This window comes from Bombus vancouverensis, chromosome 10 (genome assembly GCF_051014615.1).
Source record: "Bombus vancouverensis nearcticus chromosome 10, iyBomVanc1_principal, whole genome shotgun sequence".
NCBI classification, from domain to species: domain Eukaryota; kingdom Metazoa; phylum Arthropoda; class Insecta; order Hymenoptera; family Apidae; genus Bombus; species Bombus vancouverensis.
The window spans coordinates 1196781-1219435 of record NC_134920.1 but is presented as its reverse complement, the minus strand read 5'-3'; the positions used below and the strand labels follow the sequence as shown (position 1 = coordinate 1219435).

The window sequence follows — 22655 nt, the reverse complement described above, 5'->3', positions numbered from 1 at the left end:
GTAATGGCTGGGACGCGACAGTGTTAATTAAGGCTAAACAAGAACGCGCCTTCGTCGACGTTCATCATTCCCCTACAATTTCAGTTCTTACCTATTTCTATATTCATCATTTTTTCTCCAAATTTTCCTCGGATTCAGGAGAATTTACGTAAAAGTTACAGGAAGTTTATGAATCGTTAATCAGTTTGTCATTTGATTTTTTCTTGATATCAATGGATTTAACGGAATAAAAGTTAATTCGGACTTGGATTGGCATGCAGGTATTCCAAGATGTAATTAGTACAGATTACACGATAACAACAGAAACAAGCAAATGTAGAAACGCAAAATACACAAGCCACAAGCGCTATAGTATAGTTTACTCCTCTTTCATATATGGTTTCGTTCCCTGGTCGACTGCCTACGAAGCATAAGATAATTCGCATCATAGCACAATTCCACAATTTCTACAATCCAAGGCCCTTGAAAACATGAAACGTTCTATCGTCAAAAATATGCGTATACGTTGTCATAGTCACAATTAATGAAATTAAATTTGAGGATATAGAGGAATATGGAGCAGCAGATCAACGATATCTTTCTTTCATATATACTCGTACGTATACGCATATAAAAATCGTTGAACAAGATCGTTGGTGGAGGTCCGTCTCGTTGGAATGGCGGTCGATGATCCATCTGCAGAGAAAATTACGTATGACAAGACTTACCCTCACCGCGGTTGGATTGTTGCTATAGTCCACAGGCTGGCAACGGAAACTATATTGGTCCCACCATCCGCCCATCAGACTCTGTTTTTTTTTGTTTGAAAATTAATGTTTTATCTTGTGCTTTCCTCTGCATTAATCGAAGGCTTAATCGATCGAGTCCGAAATGCGTTCTTCCGCGAACTTTAAAATGCAGCACGATTACGACTCGGTTATTTGTAACCGCTGAAAGTGTTAACTAAAGTTTTGCCAGCCTTTCAAAGTATTGTCCAAGCGATATTAATTTGTCTAACAACAACGAATCGTTTAATTTTGTATACTGAAGCGAGCAACCTTTCTGCATCTTGCATTGAAAAAGATATCACGTAAGAGTTTATATAGTCAATCGTTTCGTAAATATTAATTAAGTAGTGCCATTGATATCGGTCACACACAATCTCGAACTCGATGAATTAACCGGACGTTCGATGTTTTCGCAGAAATCATTCATCGTACGATGCTAGTGTGTAATTCTTGGTTCCCTGTGGCACATTCTGATACAGGAGAGACTGATTGTGCGTGCTTATGTACCATAAGCCAAATGTGTACCATCGCAGACTTGTTCATGCAACGAATATATTTTTGAATCGGGCAACACATTATAACGGGCAACAAAAATTCTTCAGACGACACGTTATTTGATACAACAAGATATAAAAAGGAGGGAAGAGGAACAAGTGCAACGAGGGACATTCAGTTGAAGTAGAAATGTTACCTCGTAGAAGAGCCACGCTGAGAACACCATTTGGAATAGATTATAAATTATCAAGGCGTTCTTCAACTGAAAGGGCTTCCTATTCTCCATTAGTTTTGGACCCAAAACTTTGACTCCGTATACATAGCTCAGGCAGATAAACAGAGTGGGGAACGGTGAACTCATCATGAACCAGTCCGTTGTTCTCTGATCTGAAAAAAATAAATTACAGGTATAACATTCTATCAATGCTTGATCGATTGGTATACATCAATAACTTCAAAAATTTAATCAACATAGAGAAAACTTCTAGGACAAATCAGTCTTCGGTCGACCGTAGTTGATGTTGCATGGCCAGCTGCCTTGGCGTAGCATTGGTGTATCGGTCTCGACCTTGAGGTGTCTTCACGCGATATCCTCCTATACTTTTCTCGTCCTTCAAAAGTTCAGTCAACTATCGCATTATTATACTATACGTTATTATACGCGTTAAAACCAGTTGTAAAATGTGTTTAATTAACTGGTCTCCTGCTGGTTTTAATAGCTGACTGACCTTGATGCGGTTTTATGGTGCTCTTTCAGTATTCTACCTTAAAACGTGATAAGTCGCTTCGATCGTGATATTTTCTTTGCTACGGGAATTTCTACTATTGAAAGTTATTCGGCGAATCTGAGAATACGGTCTCTTATTTGCGTGTTTACTGAAGAAGTTAAAAATTCTCCTCGAGACTGATGGCTGTATCTCTCAGCCATGTGAAATGAATAATTCATTTTTGATGCAGGTTACCGCTGTATCACGAGGAATAACGTTTGCTTAATCGTATTTGCTCTTTAGCTAATAGTTTTTTTGGATCACATAATTTCTTTTCTACCAGTGATGTGTCATATAAGCGACTGATTTATGAGGCGTTATTTTGATCTTAAATTTATTGCTTAACCGTACTTTTTCATCAGCACATATTATGCGAGATTTTTATTTTTTTCCCCTTTTTTGTAAGTTTCTGTATCCGGTAACTACCTGTTGTTATAAACACATGTATTCTAACGGGCTTAACCCTAATAAATAAATAAATAACTAACTAACTAACTAACTAACTAACTAACTAACTAACTAAATAACTAACTAACTAAATAAATAAATAAATAAATAAATGAATAATGATATTCTATCCTTCCTTCCTGCACAAGCACTCGTCGAAATCTCCGATTCCGTGCTTCCTTAGTCGTGCTAGAAAACATGGATCAAGTCGTTCAATCATGAAACTTCTAAATTTCTGTTTCTTTATCGTTTTCTCGAGGAAAAGTTTTTATAAAGGAAAAGATAAAGAGACGAGTATTTTCAAGCATTCTTTAATATACGATAATAATGGATAAAAGTTATAAGTGATACACGCAGAAGGTTTCTCCTCTGCTTTTGAGAAAGCGTTGCGAAGTTAAAGATACATGGGGAGAAATGATATGTGGAATTCTGGAATTCCCTATCACCGATCCTTTGCAATATTAGCATGTTAGGTTTCTATAGAATCTTCTTCCACTGGGTAAACGAATATTTATGAAACTAATTTTTATACTGATACGAGTCGATATTATGCGAATAAAAATATAAGTTCTGGTTCGTTGAAATGTTAGTGATGGCAGATAAAAGCTCCAGATACCTAGCTAAAACTTTAAAATTTATGAAGTAAAGAACGAAGTCTAGAAATGTATAACTGTAGCTAGGAAATGGCGAAAGTTGGTAGCATTATGAAAGAAATCGGGGTTTAAGATAGTGAGAAAAGATATTTGGAATTTCGCTATATATTCCACAATAGATTTTTTATTTTGTAATAGTTTGCTATTGATGTTATTTGAGGAATAGTCATCTGTAACTTTTATTGCTTTAATTTTTATTTATTTGTGTTCATGCTTGCGTAATTTCAGAGAAGTTTCTATTCAGGATATACCCGCATTGCCGACTATGATGGATAAAGTCTGATTTATGTTTTTGAATTCTTTTGAAAAGTTTAAAAGATTCTTTTAAAAGTTTAGTTCTTGTGGAACAGTTGTAATCTTTGCTCATCTTCGCATTAAGACAATGTTACCCCTGTACAATGTGCTTACGTCGAAGAAGACATATATGTTTTATTCATTTACTTGAACTCTTGTTTGCTTATTTATATACAATAATGTACATATATTGATATTTTTCTGATGTTATCTTTTTGAACGTAGAACTCTACTTATATTTGATTATGTATATTATTTGCATATTTCTTACATGAGTTGTTACAAGCAACTATTCCCGAATGGAGTTATAATTTGTATTCTTTATGCGTTATTTCTTATATTAATGTTTCATTTCATAACTAAACATGCGTTATACATGACTATTTTATTTTCCATCGTAAATTTTGCGTCTCTTTAATTATTATTGACATTATTCTCATTATTTTTCTTATCGTCATCGTTTTTATGTAATACTTTGTTGCTATTGCAAAACATTTATGAACCATAACAAGCATACTCTTAAACATACGTGCTGGTTAAAAAGAAATAAGGATGGAAGAATCATCGATTTTTTCCAACTTTGTTCAAATAGAATCTAATCATTTTACCCAGCACAATCGTATCATTTTTATTAAGAATAATCCAATTTCCATATTATCCACAGGGGACACTGGCCATGAATTCCGATCAACTGCAGATATTCCGTCTAGACCAAGGTGAAAAGCGAAATGAAAGCAGAAAAACGAGAATTGAATGGAGAGAGAGAGGGTTCAGCCATTCCTGTTCTTGCTTAATAAAATCGCTTCCAGTCACCAGTTGGTGATCGTCGCTGAGATGTTTCTCAATGTTTAAGGTTTGTTCACAATGTTTGGAAGGTGAAAAACTTCAAGATATCGTAAGATCTACATCTGGCCATGTTACGCGTTTGTAATGTACGTGTACGATCTCATTAGAGGCTTACCTGCATTTTTGTCGAGTATCTCGTGTAGCCGGTCTACGTACTGCATTACAATCGACATTTTTCTTGCTTTTTGCCAAGAGAACCTTAGCAAGATATCTTCCTGAGGTCAGAATCAAGGGCGTAGATTTTCACGACCAGATCCACGAGTTCCTGAAACGATCAAAGCATGAAAGAATCATCGTCGCGGTCCAAGAATGAAGGTCGATTTCGAAAGTGAATTGAGACAACATGAAGGACGCTGTGGAAAACAAAGCGGGCTCCTTGTTTGGGCCATAAAAATTCCCATAAAAGCGTACAGAAAGTGCATTTCACTCTTCGATAAACGCGTGTGGAAGCAACCTCTATTATTTTTTTATAAAAGATCTTTCTCTACGTCATAGAACTATACTTGAACGTTTTAAAAATATTTATGTAGAGTTAAACGTACGATAAGATTTAGCTTAGCATTAAATATAGAACAAGAAAGAAAAAGGAGGGAAAACTGTGAGAATAATTTAAAACCGGATAGCATGGAAACGCGTAAATTCAGCTGGCTCGCGAATAGTCGGTTTCCAACTAAGTTCTGTTGTTCCATGCGTGAATGAGGGCGTATTACTTAACGTCGATGTAGAGATTGACCAGCTGATTACATAAAATGTTGTCAATTTGTGTCATGATTTTCGGCATCGACATTGAGTTAGAAGCGATTTCGCATGTGCGTATGTGCGCACCACCAAGATCGGCTCATGATCCGAAATTCACCGCGTACATTCGCTTACGAAAGTGGCCACATAATTTTTCTTATGGATTACACGATTGAATAGTCTCGCGCAACTCATGGGCCGACCATGAATTGTCACGGCCTTGAACCACTATGTCCACTATAGTTTCGTCGTTTCCAATAACGATCAGTCAAATTTCACTCGTGATCGTAGCCAAAATCGGTGATAGTTATCAACTTGCCCCACACCTATGATCCATAAGTATGAAATACCTGTTACTTCTGTTATCCTTCCAACTGGAATCCAGTTAGATTACTGAGTCGTTGCAGTTAGGAAAGGAGCTATTAATGAAGTTTCTTCTGCTAAGAAAATGAGATGATTATCACGAAGAAGCGTTAAGTGACACGTGACAGGATGTTCGTTGATTCCTCGAAACGATTTTCTCGCAAAGAATTTCGAAGATACGGAAGAGGACCTTCGCGCGAGAAGATAATTACTTGTGCTTATACAGTGGGTGCCAAGGATGATTGATCATGTCTCTGTAAACTAACTGGCCAGCAACTTATCTACATCCACCCAGCATGCTCTCTATGCTGGTGGACGGTTTGGTAACCCGTTGAATTTCGCTTTCAATACAACTCGGTCGACGAGAGAATTCTCGTCAAGGCCAATCGAGAACGGACTTGAATGGATGTCGTCATTTATCATCGGCCAGCCGGTCACCGATTTGTATACGGACGCGGAGTCTCGGGGACTACCCACTATTTTAACGTCCTACCCTTTCTTCTCCTGTTTTTCTCCCTCTCTCTCCCTCTCTTCAGTCAAAGGAAAAAACCAGAAATCAAGATTTGTCTTCGTGGATGTCAAGAAAATTGACAAATATTGACTATGGAGTTTGCACAACGCGTCATATGTCGTTGATCATATCTGTACAGAGTCTATTAGAACCAAACATCTTCTAATTTGTCCAAGTTTCTTGTTCGAATCTATTTAACTCGAGTTTCCTGTTCAAACATTGGACGAAGATTTTGCACAACGCAAATTAGAGCCCTCTTGCACAATACTTTACTAAGAATATCAGTAAATTCATACAGATTACAGATTGTAGATTGTAGTGCTAAGTAACATTATTTTACAGTTGCATTACAATTCTTCCGTGGAATAGGATAATCAAATGACTTGTATTTGTCGAATGAGAGATATTCATTGCGTTACTACTCCTTAATGTCTAAACTTCTTAAATTCATAAATTTATTTATTGCAAGAAAGTTACATAAATAATAGTAAATTCTAAGATAGAATTAAAGAACAGCAACTGCGTGTTATTACTCTTCTGTAACTTTTAATCGAACGTGGCTTTTGAGAACGTCTCATTTATTAGAATCAACTTCTAAATAACTTCGAACTTGTTACTTGTAAAATGTCACTAATAATCTAATGCAACTGTGCAAGATGATCCAGGTGTCACAGATCATCTTTGTACAGTCTATTAGACTAAAAACATCCTCATTTTTTTCTCATCCAAATTTGTATAACGTGATCTGATTTGAAAAATTTGAAAAAACGTTTGATAAAGGCATCAGCGTATTGTAAGTTCTAAGACATGACAGGGGATAGGAGTACCGATCCAGCGATAAAGGTATCGATTTTCGTGCCAAGTAGGATGGAGCGTCGGCAATGATTCGTCGGCTCCGCGATGGATCGCGATCGCGTGGCTCGATCGTCTCGTTCGCTTGCAAAATGAAAAGTCGAAAACGCGCTGAGCAAGCGAAATACTTCGCGAATATATTGCGAAAGCTGTATACATTATAATGGGCCGGGCGCAGAAAACGGGCCAGCGGCGACTCGATGAGTCTTGGTGGGTCTCGATAGCACACGAGGACTCGATGATTCGGTAGCTCACGGTGGCACACAGTGTCTCTGTGCGTACGTTACGCAAGGAATCGTTCGCTCGTGCCTGCGCTCGAAGCTGTGTCTCGACACTGGAATCGTCGTTAACTATGGGATGAACAAACCACTGACCTCAATATCCACGCCGGCTAAATGTTTCGTTTCACTGGCAACAACCGCAAGAAACGACGCATACTGTTGTAAATTAATGCACCGCGGTGACTCGATCGCGATTTACATACGCTGTGAGATAGGTATACTTGATAATTTTTTTTTTCGTAACTTCTTAGGACAAGGTTCTATTTTTTTGAGAAAAGAATAGCTTTGTCTAAAAAGTATGATATCCAATCCGTCTACGGTGAACGGTACGAGCGATTTGCTTTGCAGAAATATAAATCGCGCAAACTTTCGATTTGCCATACATATTGAGGTATCGTAGATAGGAATCAAAAGACTTACGAGATGATATTTACAGGTCAGTCTTTTCGACAGTATCGTGGAATCACGTTGTACAACTGAACTGAGACACTGTGACACCATTACGAAGTAATTGCACAATCATACGTGACCCATCGTACTAGACTGTTAATTGCTGAAAGGTGTTAGGTCGCGTCAAGGTTGGGAACTGTAGATAAGTAAAAAGTGGGGAGGCCTATGAAATTGAAACGTATACGCGACGTCATCGGCCAAATAAACCGAGAGGAACACAATTTCGTTTATTTCTGAAAGAAGAACTTCGCGATGTGCAGCATCAAGGTGTGAACAAGATTCTTGTAATAAGTCTTGCAAAGACATTTCCGACGTTGGAATACAACTTGAAGAATCGATGTCTCTTTCCTAATTTCATTTTCGTTCAATAATTGGAACTCTTCATCAGTAAGAACTCTTCTATCAACCTTTTATTTCCTATTTTTCACTTGTTACCGACTTCTGAACTTTTTGTAATACCTGCAACCTCTACTTCTTTACTACATTATCATGTTACGCAAGATACCCATATAAAAACTTGAAGAAGCGTTCAATAGAATGCTACATTGTTCCACATGAAATCGATACAATAGCTCGCTGTTAGCAATAACGAGGATCTTAATTATTCAAGTGGATTATTGTCGGCCAGAAATGAGATTCTAAATTCTGTGTTCTATAGCTCGTCAGAATGTTACCTGCAGCTATGATAGCTACGATCATTGAACAGGAAGAAGACAGAAGACCTTAGAGATTCACCGTATATCATAATGTTACGTAAAATACGACCTATTTGTAATTCGAATGAGAGCCAACATGGCGACAAATAACTTGTCTTCTTCTTCGAGAATCGTGTTTTATGTATCAAACACAACAATAAAACACCAAAGAAATATCTTTAACGTATATAGTGCATGTCGAGATATCTTTGATATATATTTGGTATTTCAAATAATTTTTATCGTAAAAATTTCACAGGAAATTAGACGATGTATAATTTCGCGACAAGCTAACTTTGATGTTCGAATATAGTTTGCCAAAAAAGAAGTATAATTCGTAGAAACCCGTTTCGTAGAAGGTTTTACGCTTATTATGACATCATAGTTCGTATCGCACAATGACATAATCTATATTTGTACCAGCGAGTAATTCATGATACGAATTGTCGGTAATTATATTGTGTATAAGATTATGATGCTAAAGTGGCGAATACATTGCGATTGGTTGTACGTACGTGTGAGTCACAGTATTCGACGGAAACTGAAGCTGTCAAGCGATTATGCTGGCGTATAGCGTTTAATCTTTAATCCTAGCGTCGGTTGGTACAACAAAGGCTTGTTGGATTGAAAGCGATAATGTACGGCGACAAAACTGTTTATGTCGCATCTGAAATACTCATATTACCTCGATAAATCTTCGATGAAGAGAGTGACATCGTAAACAATATCTTTGAGGAAGTGAAAATTCATATCTTTGTGAATAGAATTGACGAAATGGAATTCAGACAGAGGATTGTTTTACTCATTAAATATCATGTAGTGCCTACTTTATTTTAGATATTTTATGATATTTTAGATATTTTAAACGTTGTAAATATATATAAACATAAGTTTAGTAATATTATTATCGATAACAAAAGTAGAATAGTAGTCATATAAAAGAAAAAAGAAGGTAAGGCCAATAAACGTAAAAAATGTGTAAATAATTGTAGCAATTGGTAGTAATGATATAAATCGTACATATATACAAACAATTTTAGACAATAGATAAAATTAATTATAAGCTTATTAATATTAATTTATTTAATTTATTTCGCATATTATTGATTTACGATTTCTAACTTTATTAATCTACTTTTTATTATTTCGTGACGAGAGCAGATAACGTTAAATATCAAACGTGTAACCACTAATAATTTAACGTCTATATATAATATACATTGGTGAGCTAGCTCTTATCATGAATCACGAATGATTTGAATCTTTATTCCGAGACTCAATCAGTCGATCAATTTTCAATGTGTTGTTTATAGTGTAAGATAATAATGAATGTAAAAGCTTTTGAAATACGTAAGATTTCATTGCTGCGATAGTAGGGGAGTTCGTAAAAGATTGTGCGATGATGATTGCACGCTACATTTTTATTTGATTGAAACCGCAGCCAGCGAATCTATTTGCCCCCCCGATATATCTAAATATACTGCCATTTATTGGGAGTTTAACAAAACGAGAGATGGTTCTTAGCAAATACGCGAAATTACAACATCGTTGTGCAAGAAATCTGTAATTGGCGTTATACAATACCGCGAGTTAATAACATGGAACTAACCGCGCAGCAGTAATACACAATTTAACGGCAGATCGAGCGTGCCACGTATATAGAAAATAAATTTTCGACGGAAATTTTAATCAAGCTTGCGGTCGAAACGAAAACATTACATATTGTGATTCTTTAAGTCAAGTATATACAAGGATTATTTATCGTGCTTCAAACGATCTTACGAGCGATCAAGGTGTGTTGCAATAGAAAGGTCTGGCTCCAATTAAATTAGATTCTACCACTGTGACGGCTATGAAACGCAAGACAGATGTTTCAGTTTGTTTAATAGGACCCCCGTCTAACCGGTTTCTAACGCTTGTATCAGCGATGCGTGAAATTCGGTCAACGCATAATCGACCGCGTGGATCGTCAAAATTCGCGAAACGTTAATTCGAGAGGGCAAACTTTGGAATAGTTCGAGGTCTCTGAACCAGTACTGGAACATATCCAATCCGTGGTAGAGCGATCGTGAAAGTGGTTTCGCGTGCATGTCTATCCTCGATACGCGTCGCGATTCGCGATGCCGATTGGAGCAAGATCGAAATTTCGTCGATGTTTCGTTTTTCTTCGGTTACTATGTCTTAGGTTTTAGGCTACCATAGCAGATATCTTTTTTTAACCAACTATATCGTTCTATAGGTGCGTTTAGATTTAAGATCAAGCGAGTGAATGCTTGTTCTTACTTCACTTTAGTAGAATTAACGCGTAAACATTCTTTTTCTGTTTCGCGATCAAAGAATGCATTTATAATTATAATTTCTTCATCAGATATCGTTATCACGAGACCGAGCGAGGTGGAAATAACTATTTAATATTCTATATACTTTAATGGTCTATTTTCTATGAATAGGTATATACGTAGGTTTTCGGTTTTTGGTGTAAATCACTTTAGGAACAGATTGTTTGAAAACCGTTTACATCAAGTGAGTACGAGTGAATGCTCCTGATCTCCTCGTATATTTTTGCTCGTTTAGTCTAAATGCACCCTAACGAATACATTAGAGCAGTCAAATACGCGTATAAACTCTTATGAGTGTTCACATTTCGGTTTTCAGATGTTTGATTCGTCAGAACGATAGTTCTTCGGGACAAGCATTCACTGTGATCATAGTCTTAACAATATTTTCCAGTTCATCATGACTCAACTTCGATCGAAGCTCGGTTGATTGCTGGAACAATGAAATTGAAGATTTCTGCAATTCTCTGATTTGGAGAAATAAAAACGGCGAGAAAGATCCAACTTGTTTCATATTTACGTTTACGTCGGTTTCAGGACAATTCATTCGGGACCGCGAGATTTCACAGTTATTTCTAACATGTCACGTGAAAGTGACCGCGTCAGGCGTCAATTTGTATGTCTCGTGACAAGCCTATATTTAGGACAAACGGAATTCTATCAACATGGATAATAATTTCGAGTATCGACGTTTTGCAACGGGAAACAGCAGCGCAGATTGAACGTAGGGGTGCTCTGTCTTGTTAATCTTGTCGTAGTATCATACCATTCGCTACAAACCGTGTAGCATCGTACAGATCGAACAGAAGTCACGAGGAACGTATCGTAAACGAACGAAGGAACAGAATAAAAGAAAAGATAGGAACATAAGATAATTGTTTTATTGTTCAATAGAGTATTTGCAACCACAGAAAATTTATATGAATAAATTATACGTGTCATATAAAACATTTTGAAATTTCATTAACACGAGACACGACTGTTATGATTGTATTGGTCAAATTTGAAACCGATTGGAAAATGTACGCGGAAATTACAAAATATTTACTACAAGTGAGTGAACAGCTGTCATTTCATCAATTTTCAAATAAGATTTGGTCAAATGAAAATGAAATGAAATAAAGGGGATTTCCGTACAAATTTTAATGTACAGTTTAGATTTATTTTCGCGCGTAGAATAACCTTTTGTCGATTATTCACTTCCTTGCGTCGATTACATGATCATTTCCGAGGCACTCCGTATAGACTTGTATTCGATTGTGTCGCGGTGATACATGACAGAGCAGTCGGTGAAACGGCATACGGCGGGAAAGTCGAAGGCGCGTGGCTTGTTGCCGCGTCGCGCCGGCACGAAACTGCAGGTTTAACTATTATGGAGCGACGCAACCGGCCGGTGATCTTAAGTAATACGCGAATTGTTGCGCGTTCGAGTAACAAAATAAAAAGAGATGTAAGAAAACCATCGGCGGGAGAAGAAAAGGAGAACATGTAGCTGTTTTGGGGAGCATTAAGTGAAGAGACAGAGAGCAAAACTTCACTGGTGGAGAAAGAGAGAGAGAGAGAGAGAGAGAGAGAGAGAGAGAGAGAGTGAGGGGGGGGAGGCAGAGAGGAGGGCAACGAGAGAAAGGAATAAGCAGACATGCCTCGTTGTTGACACTTACGAGAAATTGCGGCCACATATTCACGAATAGAAGTGTACGACATACTTTTCAGCTGATTGTAGTATCGCACGAGTACTCTCTGTCGACTGAATCATACATCTTTTAGCGTTCTGAACCGCTTATTCGTGCACGGATCTTCCATCTTCGCATCGTCTTGTCGCGACCTCGACCGTCTCGCTTCCGGTGGCTCTGACACTTCAAGGATCTTTGTTAATTAAACATACGCTGTTGTATGTCGAGTATTATAGTATCTGTAAAGATTCCGTCACTGACAAGTTAATCCTCTAATTTTGATTGTATAAGTAAATGATAGGACTGCGATGAACGATAGAATTTTATTACAGTGGAACTCTGTTTGTATGAATTTCATTTACTGGAACGAACTTTTAGTGCTCAATTAATGGAAGTGCTAACTGAATCCATTTATCTGAACGTAAACTTCTATCCATTTATAGGAACGAGAAATAATAGGTAGTGGAGAGAATAAATATGAACTCCAATTACGTAAACTATTTGTCCTACTATATTCTTACTTTCCAAGTGAAATCTTAGAGTTAGAAATATTTCGTGAACAGAAGGACAGCTCCTTTGATCGGGCAAATTTTAATTTCATGTTCTGGAAGGTACTAGAACCGCCAACGTTCACTTCTCCCTCTTACTATGCTAAGTCCAGGAGCGAGATGACCTGGTCTGCATGTTGCAAAATCCCTACCAGTTTGACTAATTGCAAATCGTGATAGAAGCTACAAAGAAGAAAGTTTCCACACACACGGAAAACTGTTTCGTTAGCAAGGCCGGTACTTATAGTTTTTCAGTCGTCATCGTTCAATATTTCACGTGTGTTAATTAGACATGACGGTAAACGGTTGGAGATGTACGGATTTTTAAAAATGTTTTAATGATCCATTCAATTCAAATTCACGAAACAGCCACAAGCACTTACGTCGAGTATGTGTATTTATTCCACTCCTCGATTGGCATGACTTTGGAAATGCGTACACGTAACAAAATCGCGATACGTGAAATCGTCGAACGAGACCATGTCGAGGTCACGATAGTTTCTGTATTCACGACGTTAATTAGATACGTAATTTTATCGTACGCGGAAAGAAAGGGGAACGACTCGAGTCATTGGCAATTGCCTCTGATCTTTGTTTCGCGCCACGAATTCAGACTTGAAACGATCATCTACCGATGTATAATAAATGTAAGTAATATAACGAGGTCAAACGATCGGTCAATGGATAAAATTTACAATTTTCGACGAAGGTATCATTGTAGGTTCACCGATTGATTTTAAATTAATTTCCACAATTAATAGCAGTTCGACAATGCATTATAATCAGTGATGCTTTCAGAATATATGTAAATTAGAAACGAAATATAACCGTTCTTTTTACAACGCGACAATTTTTTATAGATACATTACAAAGGAAGAACTGATTCACAATTGACATCGCATGGATCTAAACGAAGATCTTTTAGACAGATATTAATTGTTGCGGCCATCGAAAGTTGTAAACTCCAAACAGTGTCTGATTTTACGACTTCAGCGTATCGTTTCCATCTACTATACGTCTATCGTAGCATTCGTCAAATTAAACTATTTATTTCGCGCAACATACATCATTGAGATTGCGGCGTTGACTATGTCTATGTTGGATGTATCTATTATCGTCATTGACTATCGCTCACTGAATGGACTACGAACCTGGTCGAGTATTAGGAAATACCTGTATATCTTGACCAGTTTTATCCGCCACTTTTATTGCGAAACGAATTATTAGTGTTCATTACAAGTGGTAGAGATCTGGTCGCAAATATTCACACATTAATTCCAAGTACCATTAGCAAACGTATTGATTGGTGTTTGTAAAAGGCTCGGGCGGATTGTAGAGGTTGCTCGACCGGATATACCGAACGTAAGGGAACATACAACAGCAGCTTTATTGCGCGCAACGTGCGAGGGCTTACGTTCACGATTAGATATACGACGAAAGAATGCACGCGTTAATCCATTAAACACCACACAGCAAAATAATGTGTAAACGCTGCGGAAATACAACATTATTATAAAACGTAAATGAAATACCGTTACCGTTTTATCAAATCAAATATATTAGAGTAATAGATTTTCAATACATAGGAGAAACCTATTATACAAATCGGAAGGAAATCGGAAACAAAAAGAATTTTTATGATACGAAAACTGTTAGTTTCTTCTCGACTAAAATCGATATAAAATACTTCGATTTCTGCAAATCTCATAAAATTTAATATCTAGGTCGAAGAAATTCTTATGATTCTTTTTTTGATTAGTTACAATGTTAATTCAAAAGAATTCAATAATATCAATTCACTTGTGGATAATGTAAACTGACTGTAATTGGCTGAAAAGGAATTACAAGTGAAATGTGGCGTTAACTCAACTTTAATCCTTAATGAGTTAACACATGGAGTAAAACAACTAGGAGATAAATCGTCAGGAATGACGTGAGACACAGACAAGGTCAGATTCCTCGATTTTCTACGAAACATCTTCGAGCGATTAACAATTAAATTACTCTAAACTAGTTTTTTCCTTATTTTGAAAGGAACAATTTGGAAGAAGTTGATCCAGTCACGCTAGTTCTTTTTCCCTACGAAATAAAAGATATTCGACCGGGTAATTCGAAAGACACTTTTAGCGGATAAAACATTTAACATTTTAACCGGTTCTTCGTTATATCTTTGTCGAACAGTGCCGTCACTATGTCTTTCTTAAATTTGATTTCTGTGAAAAGTAACGTTATCGTATCCTTCGTGATGATAATATTTTTCCTGAATGACAATCGCTGTTGCAATATTAACGATATCAAGGAGAAATCACATGCGCTGCCTCTCAGGCACGTTCGAATTAATTACATAACGTTTTTGTGACTTTTAGTTTAAGAATGCTAAACTGCGTCGAAATACGATTAACGAAAAAAAATGTCACATTAAAATAATTACGCAAGTCCATGTTGCATCATGCAACATGAAAACCTCAATGTGGTAAATCGTTGCTGTGTCATCCAACCCGATAATGTGACAGATCTCAATAGTTAGCAAGTAACAATAGTTCGCAAGGAGATTCGGAACAAAAAAAAGTTGAACATGTTCGACAATCAGTACAGTATTTGCTTCAGTGTTATTTTATGTAATTTTGATTGTTATTCTCATAAACATAACATCGACGTTTATTATGCTAACTAATCGAATATATGCAACTGTTTTTACGCAGTTCTGTTTTCCACGATCGTTTGTTGTTTTTATGAATTTTCTAGATACGAAAACATTCCTAATTAAACACGTCAAGGCAGAGGCTCGTTGGTGAGCGGAATACAAAAACTTCCAGAAAATTCTTTAGAATTCCAATGTTTTAAAGGAAGAACAAATTATGAAGAAACAATTACGAAAAACAAACAAGCAAATAGTAAATAACGTATACTTCAAGCACGTTTCTGCCACATGCACAAAGCATATTCACAAAAGTCACGTTTGTTCCCGCGAATCGCTTTCCTCGTCCATTTCTGAAATTTCATCGGGCAAGATTATTACACACCGATTAACCTTTTTTCCTCCAAAATCAAAGCTAGATAGGACGAACAAGTTCTCTATAATAAGAAGCGCGGGGAAAGTACATACCTGCATGAAGCTGCAACCTGTCGAGAGCTGTGATGATTTAATGGTACTTCACGGCGGTATATTGGTTAGAAAGAAGAAGCAACCCGATAGTATTCATTTACGTAACGATCGTATTAAAGTCTTTTCTTGACATAGTTCGAAAATCACGAAAAATACGCGCTGAATAGATGAACTATTGCCAGTTGTACGAAATTAAGAAGACATTATGTTTCACGGGAGATTTAACTATTTGAGAGCACTACCTTCTCGTGGATTGATAATTCGTATTAACCACGTAGTAGTTGTGCTATACAAATACGGTATTCCATTTCTAAATTGTTTTCTTTACTGTGTGAGATAAGTCGATAATTTAAATTGTATAACAATTTTGGTTCATCACTAGACCGCGGATTCGTATTTATATGAAGATAAATAAAAGCGTAAAACTTTTGTTTCATTTATCAGATACTATATCTCGTTTGTATATTTTTGTACATTGTGCACTTTATAGTTCTTCACTTTTAAATTTTCCACGAGTGCACAAACATCCGTAGTCTATTCATCGGATTACCGAATAGAAAGCTATATATGTAATTCTGTTAAAAGATCAAATTACAGCAAACGTATAAAGATTTTCTTCGTTCAAAGGAGTTCTAAATCCAAGAATGTTTCGTCAGTATCGAGGAATGTTACAATTATAATAACTTACTGATTGGATTTTTCCGACTTGCAGTGGAATATAAAAGTAGTCAACAATCTAGCGAGAAGTTTAAAAAGTACAGAGAGAAAGCAAAACTCGTTTCGGTTTCTTTCAGAAAATTTGCCGGGTGTCGCAACGTCCTCTCACGTAATATGTAACCAAGTAGATATGTTGCCGCGTGATTGCCAGAGCTCGTTCAAATCACCGCGTATTCAGAGCTATGTGAGAAATTATCGATCTGTGATAAATTTCGGCAATCGAACACTAGTTATGCATAAGCTCTCGGTCGCTAGGCCTCCATAATATCCAAAACGAATTGCCTTGTATTTCACCAGTTCGTAAGATCCAAGGAATTCCAATGGTACTCCACCCAATACATTTATATTACAAACATATACACAACATTAATGTCGATTAAAACGATTCGAGCCACTCAAAGATAAGTCACGTTACTCTCTTAACAATATCTACGTGTACAACATTTTTTATCAATAAGGAACATCCTGAAAATAAACGCGTAAAAAATCTAAAGTCTATTTACGATGCTCATGATGTTATTTTAATAACATTTTGTTGAGCAATACGCATTTATTTTGATCAGTATGTAAACATGTGACATTAGGTTTTAACCAACCATTTCGAATTCATCGCGAACTACGGCAGCCAGAAACTTCCGTCTCGCGTGTATCCAAGGCTCTTAAAGGTAGAGGTCAGACGTTCAAGTCGTTCTTTGGTGGTATTTGAGCAAGGAATCGTTTCACGCACGATGTTTGTCAGAGAAACATATATCGTTAACTACTATATAATAAAAGTGCGTAAGTGATTAGTGCGGCTGTGTTATTGACCCAAATTGTTTCTCTTAAGTGTGTGAACCGAAGCGCACTTATGAAAAATTATGAAATGCAACTAAATACAGCAACATGAATACGATTGCAGTTCGATTTTATGGAAACATAATTTCAAGCTTATATAATCGACCAAAGAGAATGCACTTTGTTCTTCATTGTATTTAAAATTCTATCTAAAATATAGGTAATATGAATTATATAAATACAGGTAATAGTTACTAATATTGGAAATATTCTACCTTACTTTTTGTAATTATATCAGCGAACAAGATGTCCCTTAATTAAAAATTCATCTTTGTTATTTATTATTTTCACTAATACCTAAAGGATTACGAAAGGAATATTAATACCGTGATAAAAAAGAAAATCCCCACAAAATAGTTATCCATGAACGAGTAATTTTGGATCATATTTCATCATGGACATACATTACTGTTCATGATTATTCGAACGACTACAAAACTCTATGGGCATTGAATAATTGAAATTTAAGATACGTGTAATTTCCAATTAATAATACAATCAAGAAGACAGTGTTTCAATTCTCCATTGTTCCAATAAAATATATTGTTATATATATAACATATATTATTATATATATAACAATTTAGTCATTAATAATTAATATAGTATCATATATATAATTGTCCCAAATAAATATATTATAAAATATATTATTACAGTATACCCGTCCAACGGTGCATCCTTTTGTCGGCTTTTACATTTCAGTTTTATAATAACAAATTTTTATAGACATATAAAAGTACTTTGCATGATACAAATTTTAAATATGTTTGTCAGACAAACATATATCGTTAACTAATATATCATAAAAGTGCGTAAGTGGTTAGTGCGGCTGTGTTATTGACCCAAATTGATGAGCCTAATTAATTAGTAGATATGTAAATGTTACAATACTTAAATATACCATTATATTCGTATCATTAGCAATAATTATGAATAGTTCCGTATATCACAGTCAAATATATAGATATCTAAATAGAATTTAAATAAACCTTTTAAATTATACCAGTACTTATTGTTATCCACCAATATTGGAAAGTATATATTTCAATTTTTAAATATTCAAATTTCTAAACATTCACATTATCAAACATCTATATTTTTAAATACGTATTTGCAAGTATATAAAAAGGGGGAAGAATTAAAACTAAAGAATTAAGAGTACGTTTTTGCAATTTTAATGAATGAATGATTTAGGCCATTACGTTGACGACGGAAATGCTTAAACGTTTCTGAATATTCGTTCAATTTTTCAGGAAGTCTGCCAATCATGCAAGGACACCGCATTTCGAGATTCGAATTGGCAATTAGACAGATTCAAGATGCGCTTCTTCCGGTTGTGGATCTCCCTAAGCAACGATTGGTCACGATTAATATTCGTTTCGAAGCGTGCAGGGAATCGGAGGAATACAAAAAATTATCCTTCGTTTAAAAGTTAATGGGTCGCCCAACGTAAAGGAAACATTAAAATTCGCACGGGACAATGAACAGTGACGATATTAAGTTTTACGAAAATTAGAACGTCTATAGATACGTATATCGTAATTAGCAATTTGGGAATCAACTTTCTTGTTATTTCTCGTTTCAAATTTCGTGTTTTTCAACCTGCATAAATATTGGGCGAGTAAATACTGGAGAGACTAGAGGCGACACTGGTAATAAAACAAAGTAATCGATTTTCAGTATATGTATTTGGAATGTGCATGTATACACTGATAATTAAAAAAATGATACAGCAAGAATAAAAGCCTCGTGTCATGAAAACTAATATTTTGTGGTCAACTGAGTCGATATCTACTCTATTCCTAATTGCTTTGATAATAATATGTTACGCACGTAACTAATAAATTATTTTTAATTCATCCTTTGTATCTCGCGTAATGTCTAATTTAGCCTCTGCGAATCTAATGAAATTATCGTCGAAGACATTAAATGTCTGAAGGGATCGTTATTGTTGTTGTTGTTTCAGATATTGAATAATATGAATTTAAAGATAATGACACTTAAAGTATAAACGTATGATCAATGTGGCACGAGAGTCAACGTCTACCGAATTAATCATTTAAAATCAAAATTTGACAATTTTTAAGCAACTTCGCGCATCTGCGCGACCCAAAATGAAAATTCTATTACACGAATATTATTAAAATATAGATAGCTCTGAAATGTTTGGTTTTAGTATTCGATATATCCAAATATTACTACTTTTTGTGTATACCACGCTTTTTGCGACTAAGGTATCTCAAAATGTGACAGTGAAAAGATATCTAAAGGAATGCGAATGTGAAGGGACGAGGAGAATAGCAGAGTTCGAATCGAAAAAGATCGAATCGAATCGCAATTTTTCAAGTTCGAAACCAACAATGGAAGTTTGTACGACGACGAAGACCACCTAGCAGGCAAACCTAAGTACCTAAGTACACGCCTTAAAGAAGCGCGACGCGATTGAGTAGAACGTGAATCGAAGTCAAATCGACTGCTCACGTGGTTCGTGATTCACGGGACAAAACAGCGTGTGAGAGGAAGACCGTAAAGACAACGTCAACAGAGGGAAATGTCTTAGCGTTTACGTCGAGGAGAGTACTGTTACGAGTTGATCGGTTGGTTCAGTGACAGGAGAAAATATCACTGTTATATTTATCGGCAGCAGTTTTATGCCGCGTTACGAATTCCTACGAGATAAACACACGAAGCGCCGTGTTGGCAGTTTCAAGATATATATATATATATATATGTAGGTAATATATATTGCGCTCGCGTGTATTCAATAAGAAACAACTTTGTCTACGCGTGTGCATATCTTTTTCGGAGCAATTATATCTAAGCACGATATCGTGCAGTGATAAGGTTCGTATCACTTGGTTCACTTATATTGCTTGAAGTAATCGCACGTTATTTGCTATTGAGTAATTGCGAGATAAGACACTGGCCCAGAAACGTATAATAGCGACGAGCTTGACTTTTTCATTTTTATTAACGACGATTAAAATTGCACCACCTGTAACGCATACGAGTAATCAAAGGGTGAATAGAAAGAAGGAGGGAGGGAGGGAGAGAAAGGGAGACGCGCGTAATTTTTGGTCGAGTCGTTGTGGTACGGTAGAGACCGCGAGGCGTAAAAATAAATGAACAACCGGTGAATTATCGTTTCGGTGAGCGAACCGAAAGAGAGGCGGGTGTACGAAGTCGTTTCCGTGGGACGGCGTCAATTCGTTACGTCATGTCAGAAGGAAAAACAACCGCACGAAGTGGTTGCGCTTCTATTGGAAGCGAGCGTGGCAGCGTTACTTTCAGCTCACTTACCGGACAATCGGCCGAAGACAGCAGTTATCTCACGTAATCGTCTCTTTCTGAACAATCGAACACACACTCTCTTCTTCTCTCTCGTGTCACTGTTGATTGGGAAATTCTTCGACGAATTTTTGTCCCTTCATGAACCTTCGTCTTGTGCCAAGTTTTTCTCGAATTTGCACGAACTGCTCGATGAACGAACGAAGACCAGTTGTCAGGCACGGTGGGCCGACGACGAATCGCCACGATTTTATAAATCGGCTACGGAGACACGATGTTTTCGCTTGACTCCTCCTTTCTCTCCTCGTGAACTTTACGAAATAGTATCAAACAATAGACTAGGGTAAATCAAATTGAATGAAACGAAACGAAAATTTAAAAAAAGAAAAGAAAGAGATAAAATAAAAGAAGAGAAAATAAAAGGAAAGAAAAGAAAAGAAAAGGAAAGAAAAATAAAAAGCTAAAGAAACAAGAGGAAAAAAGGGTCGGAGTTGAAACTCGCGCTTATGCGACACCGATAATATTCGTACGAATAAACGCGCTGCCGCCGTGCCAAGTTGCGGACTGACAGCGGTTACGCTGGTGGATTGCTTTTAACCGAGCCGCCATATTGGTATCGCATCCCTTCTACCTTTTGCGATCTTTCGACGCTTGACGCGAGATCGGTCGCCTTCATGGACAACATTCGTCGCGCGCCTCTTACCGCCCTTCGCGATCCTTCTACTTTTCTTTCGTCTCTACTAATTATTCCACCTGCGAGTCTTCCTCTTCGCTCGTTTCTGGAATGTTCTCTACGATTTACTTCCTACTTATTTCATTCGTAGCTTTTATACGCGGCTACTATTTCTAAAGATAAGATTTATGCTCATATTTTATAAAATGTAAATCATCTAGTACAGGATTGAAACATCTCTAAATAAAAAATGTATTTCAAGCTAAACAACTACGTATTATATAAGATCTAAACGACTTATATATTGAGAATAATTACAACAAATTATCACAGCTATAAATTGTCTACACAGAACGAATAAATTTATATAATAAATTACACAGTTAATTGGAATTCAACAAAAAAGGACGATTTATGAAGCAGGCTATGGCGGTCTGTTAAAGTTTTACGTCAATCCTTTTGCTTGCTTTGACGCTAAAGATAATTGTTTCTGCGAATAATATCCAAACATTCATATTACAAAGTAACATAATTATCCTCAGTAATATGATTAACCTTCGGAGGGCAGGTGAGAAATCGTTACAAGAGAGGCCAATTTCCGATCTCTATGACCCAAACTTAAATGCTCATTATAGGTCCTTTAGATTTAGTTCTAATAATGCCTGTGATATGGCATATAATATATATAAAGAATGTATTAAGAAATGTGAATATATTTATAAAATACGTGTATCTATATATTTTATTACGTATTGCATTGCGTTCGTTATCGCTATTATTTTATCGCTATTATAGTATTATCTCCCTCTGATGATACCTCGTCATTATCATTCTTGCCACGTTGTAAAAATTCACTAAACATGGACATCGGTCGTTCATGTTCCCTTCTCATTGTTATACAGAATACTAAATTGTTAAATCGGCGTTAGGTTTTTTCTCGGGGTTCTTTGTTTAATAGAGCTTTTTAAAGGTTAATAGAGATTTTTTTATCCAGTTAACAGCAGAATTTAATTTTAGAAATCTCTTATGTGGTTAGGTCGTGCAGTGCGTAAACAAATACAAGTCAAATGCAGTTAATTGGCTAATTGTAATACTTGCACTTTCTGCGTTTCGTCGGAAAGTATCACATATGTGGGTCATTTTCAGTTTTACAGAGTCGCTGCTATTTCTTGAGAGATTATTTCTCGAGATAGCGTGACTATAAAATTTCTGAAACATATTTTGATTTCGGAGAATATATTTTAATCCTTAGTGAACCGCATAAACCGCGTTTTTTGACTCACTCCCGATCTATGTAGATGCTTTTCTCTTACTTTGT

General features: G+C 36.2%; 1 protein-coding gene across 9 annotated transcripts in view; it reads right to left on the bottom strand.

The window, feature by feature from the left end:
* LOC117159203 (very long chain fatty acid elongase AAEL008004) overlaps nt 1-22655 on the bottom strand; it is a 37586-nt gene that overhangs the window by 5792 nt on the left and 9139 nt on the right. For 2 of the 9 annotated variants that reach the window (XM_033338822.2, XM_033338825.2), the window contains exons 1-4: nt 20677-21188; nt 4385-4534; nt 1459-1649; nt 708-788 (exon numbers count right to left, since the gene is read on the bottom strand). In XM_033338822.2, the coding sequence (XP_033194713.1) occupies nt 708-788; nt 1459-1649; nt 4385-4442 (330 nt within the window). In that variant the 5' untranslated portion in view covers nt 4443-4534; nt 20677-21188. The other 7 variants (XM_033338819.2, XM_076622039.1, XM_076622036.1 and 4 more) reach the window with 6 other exon arrangements.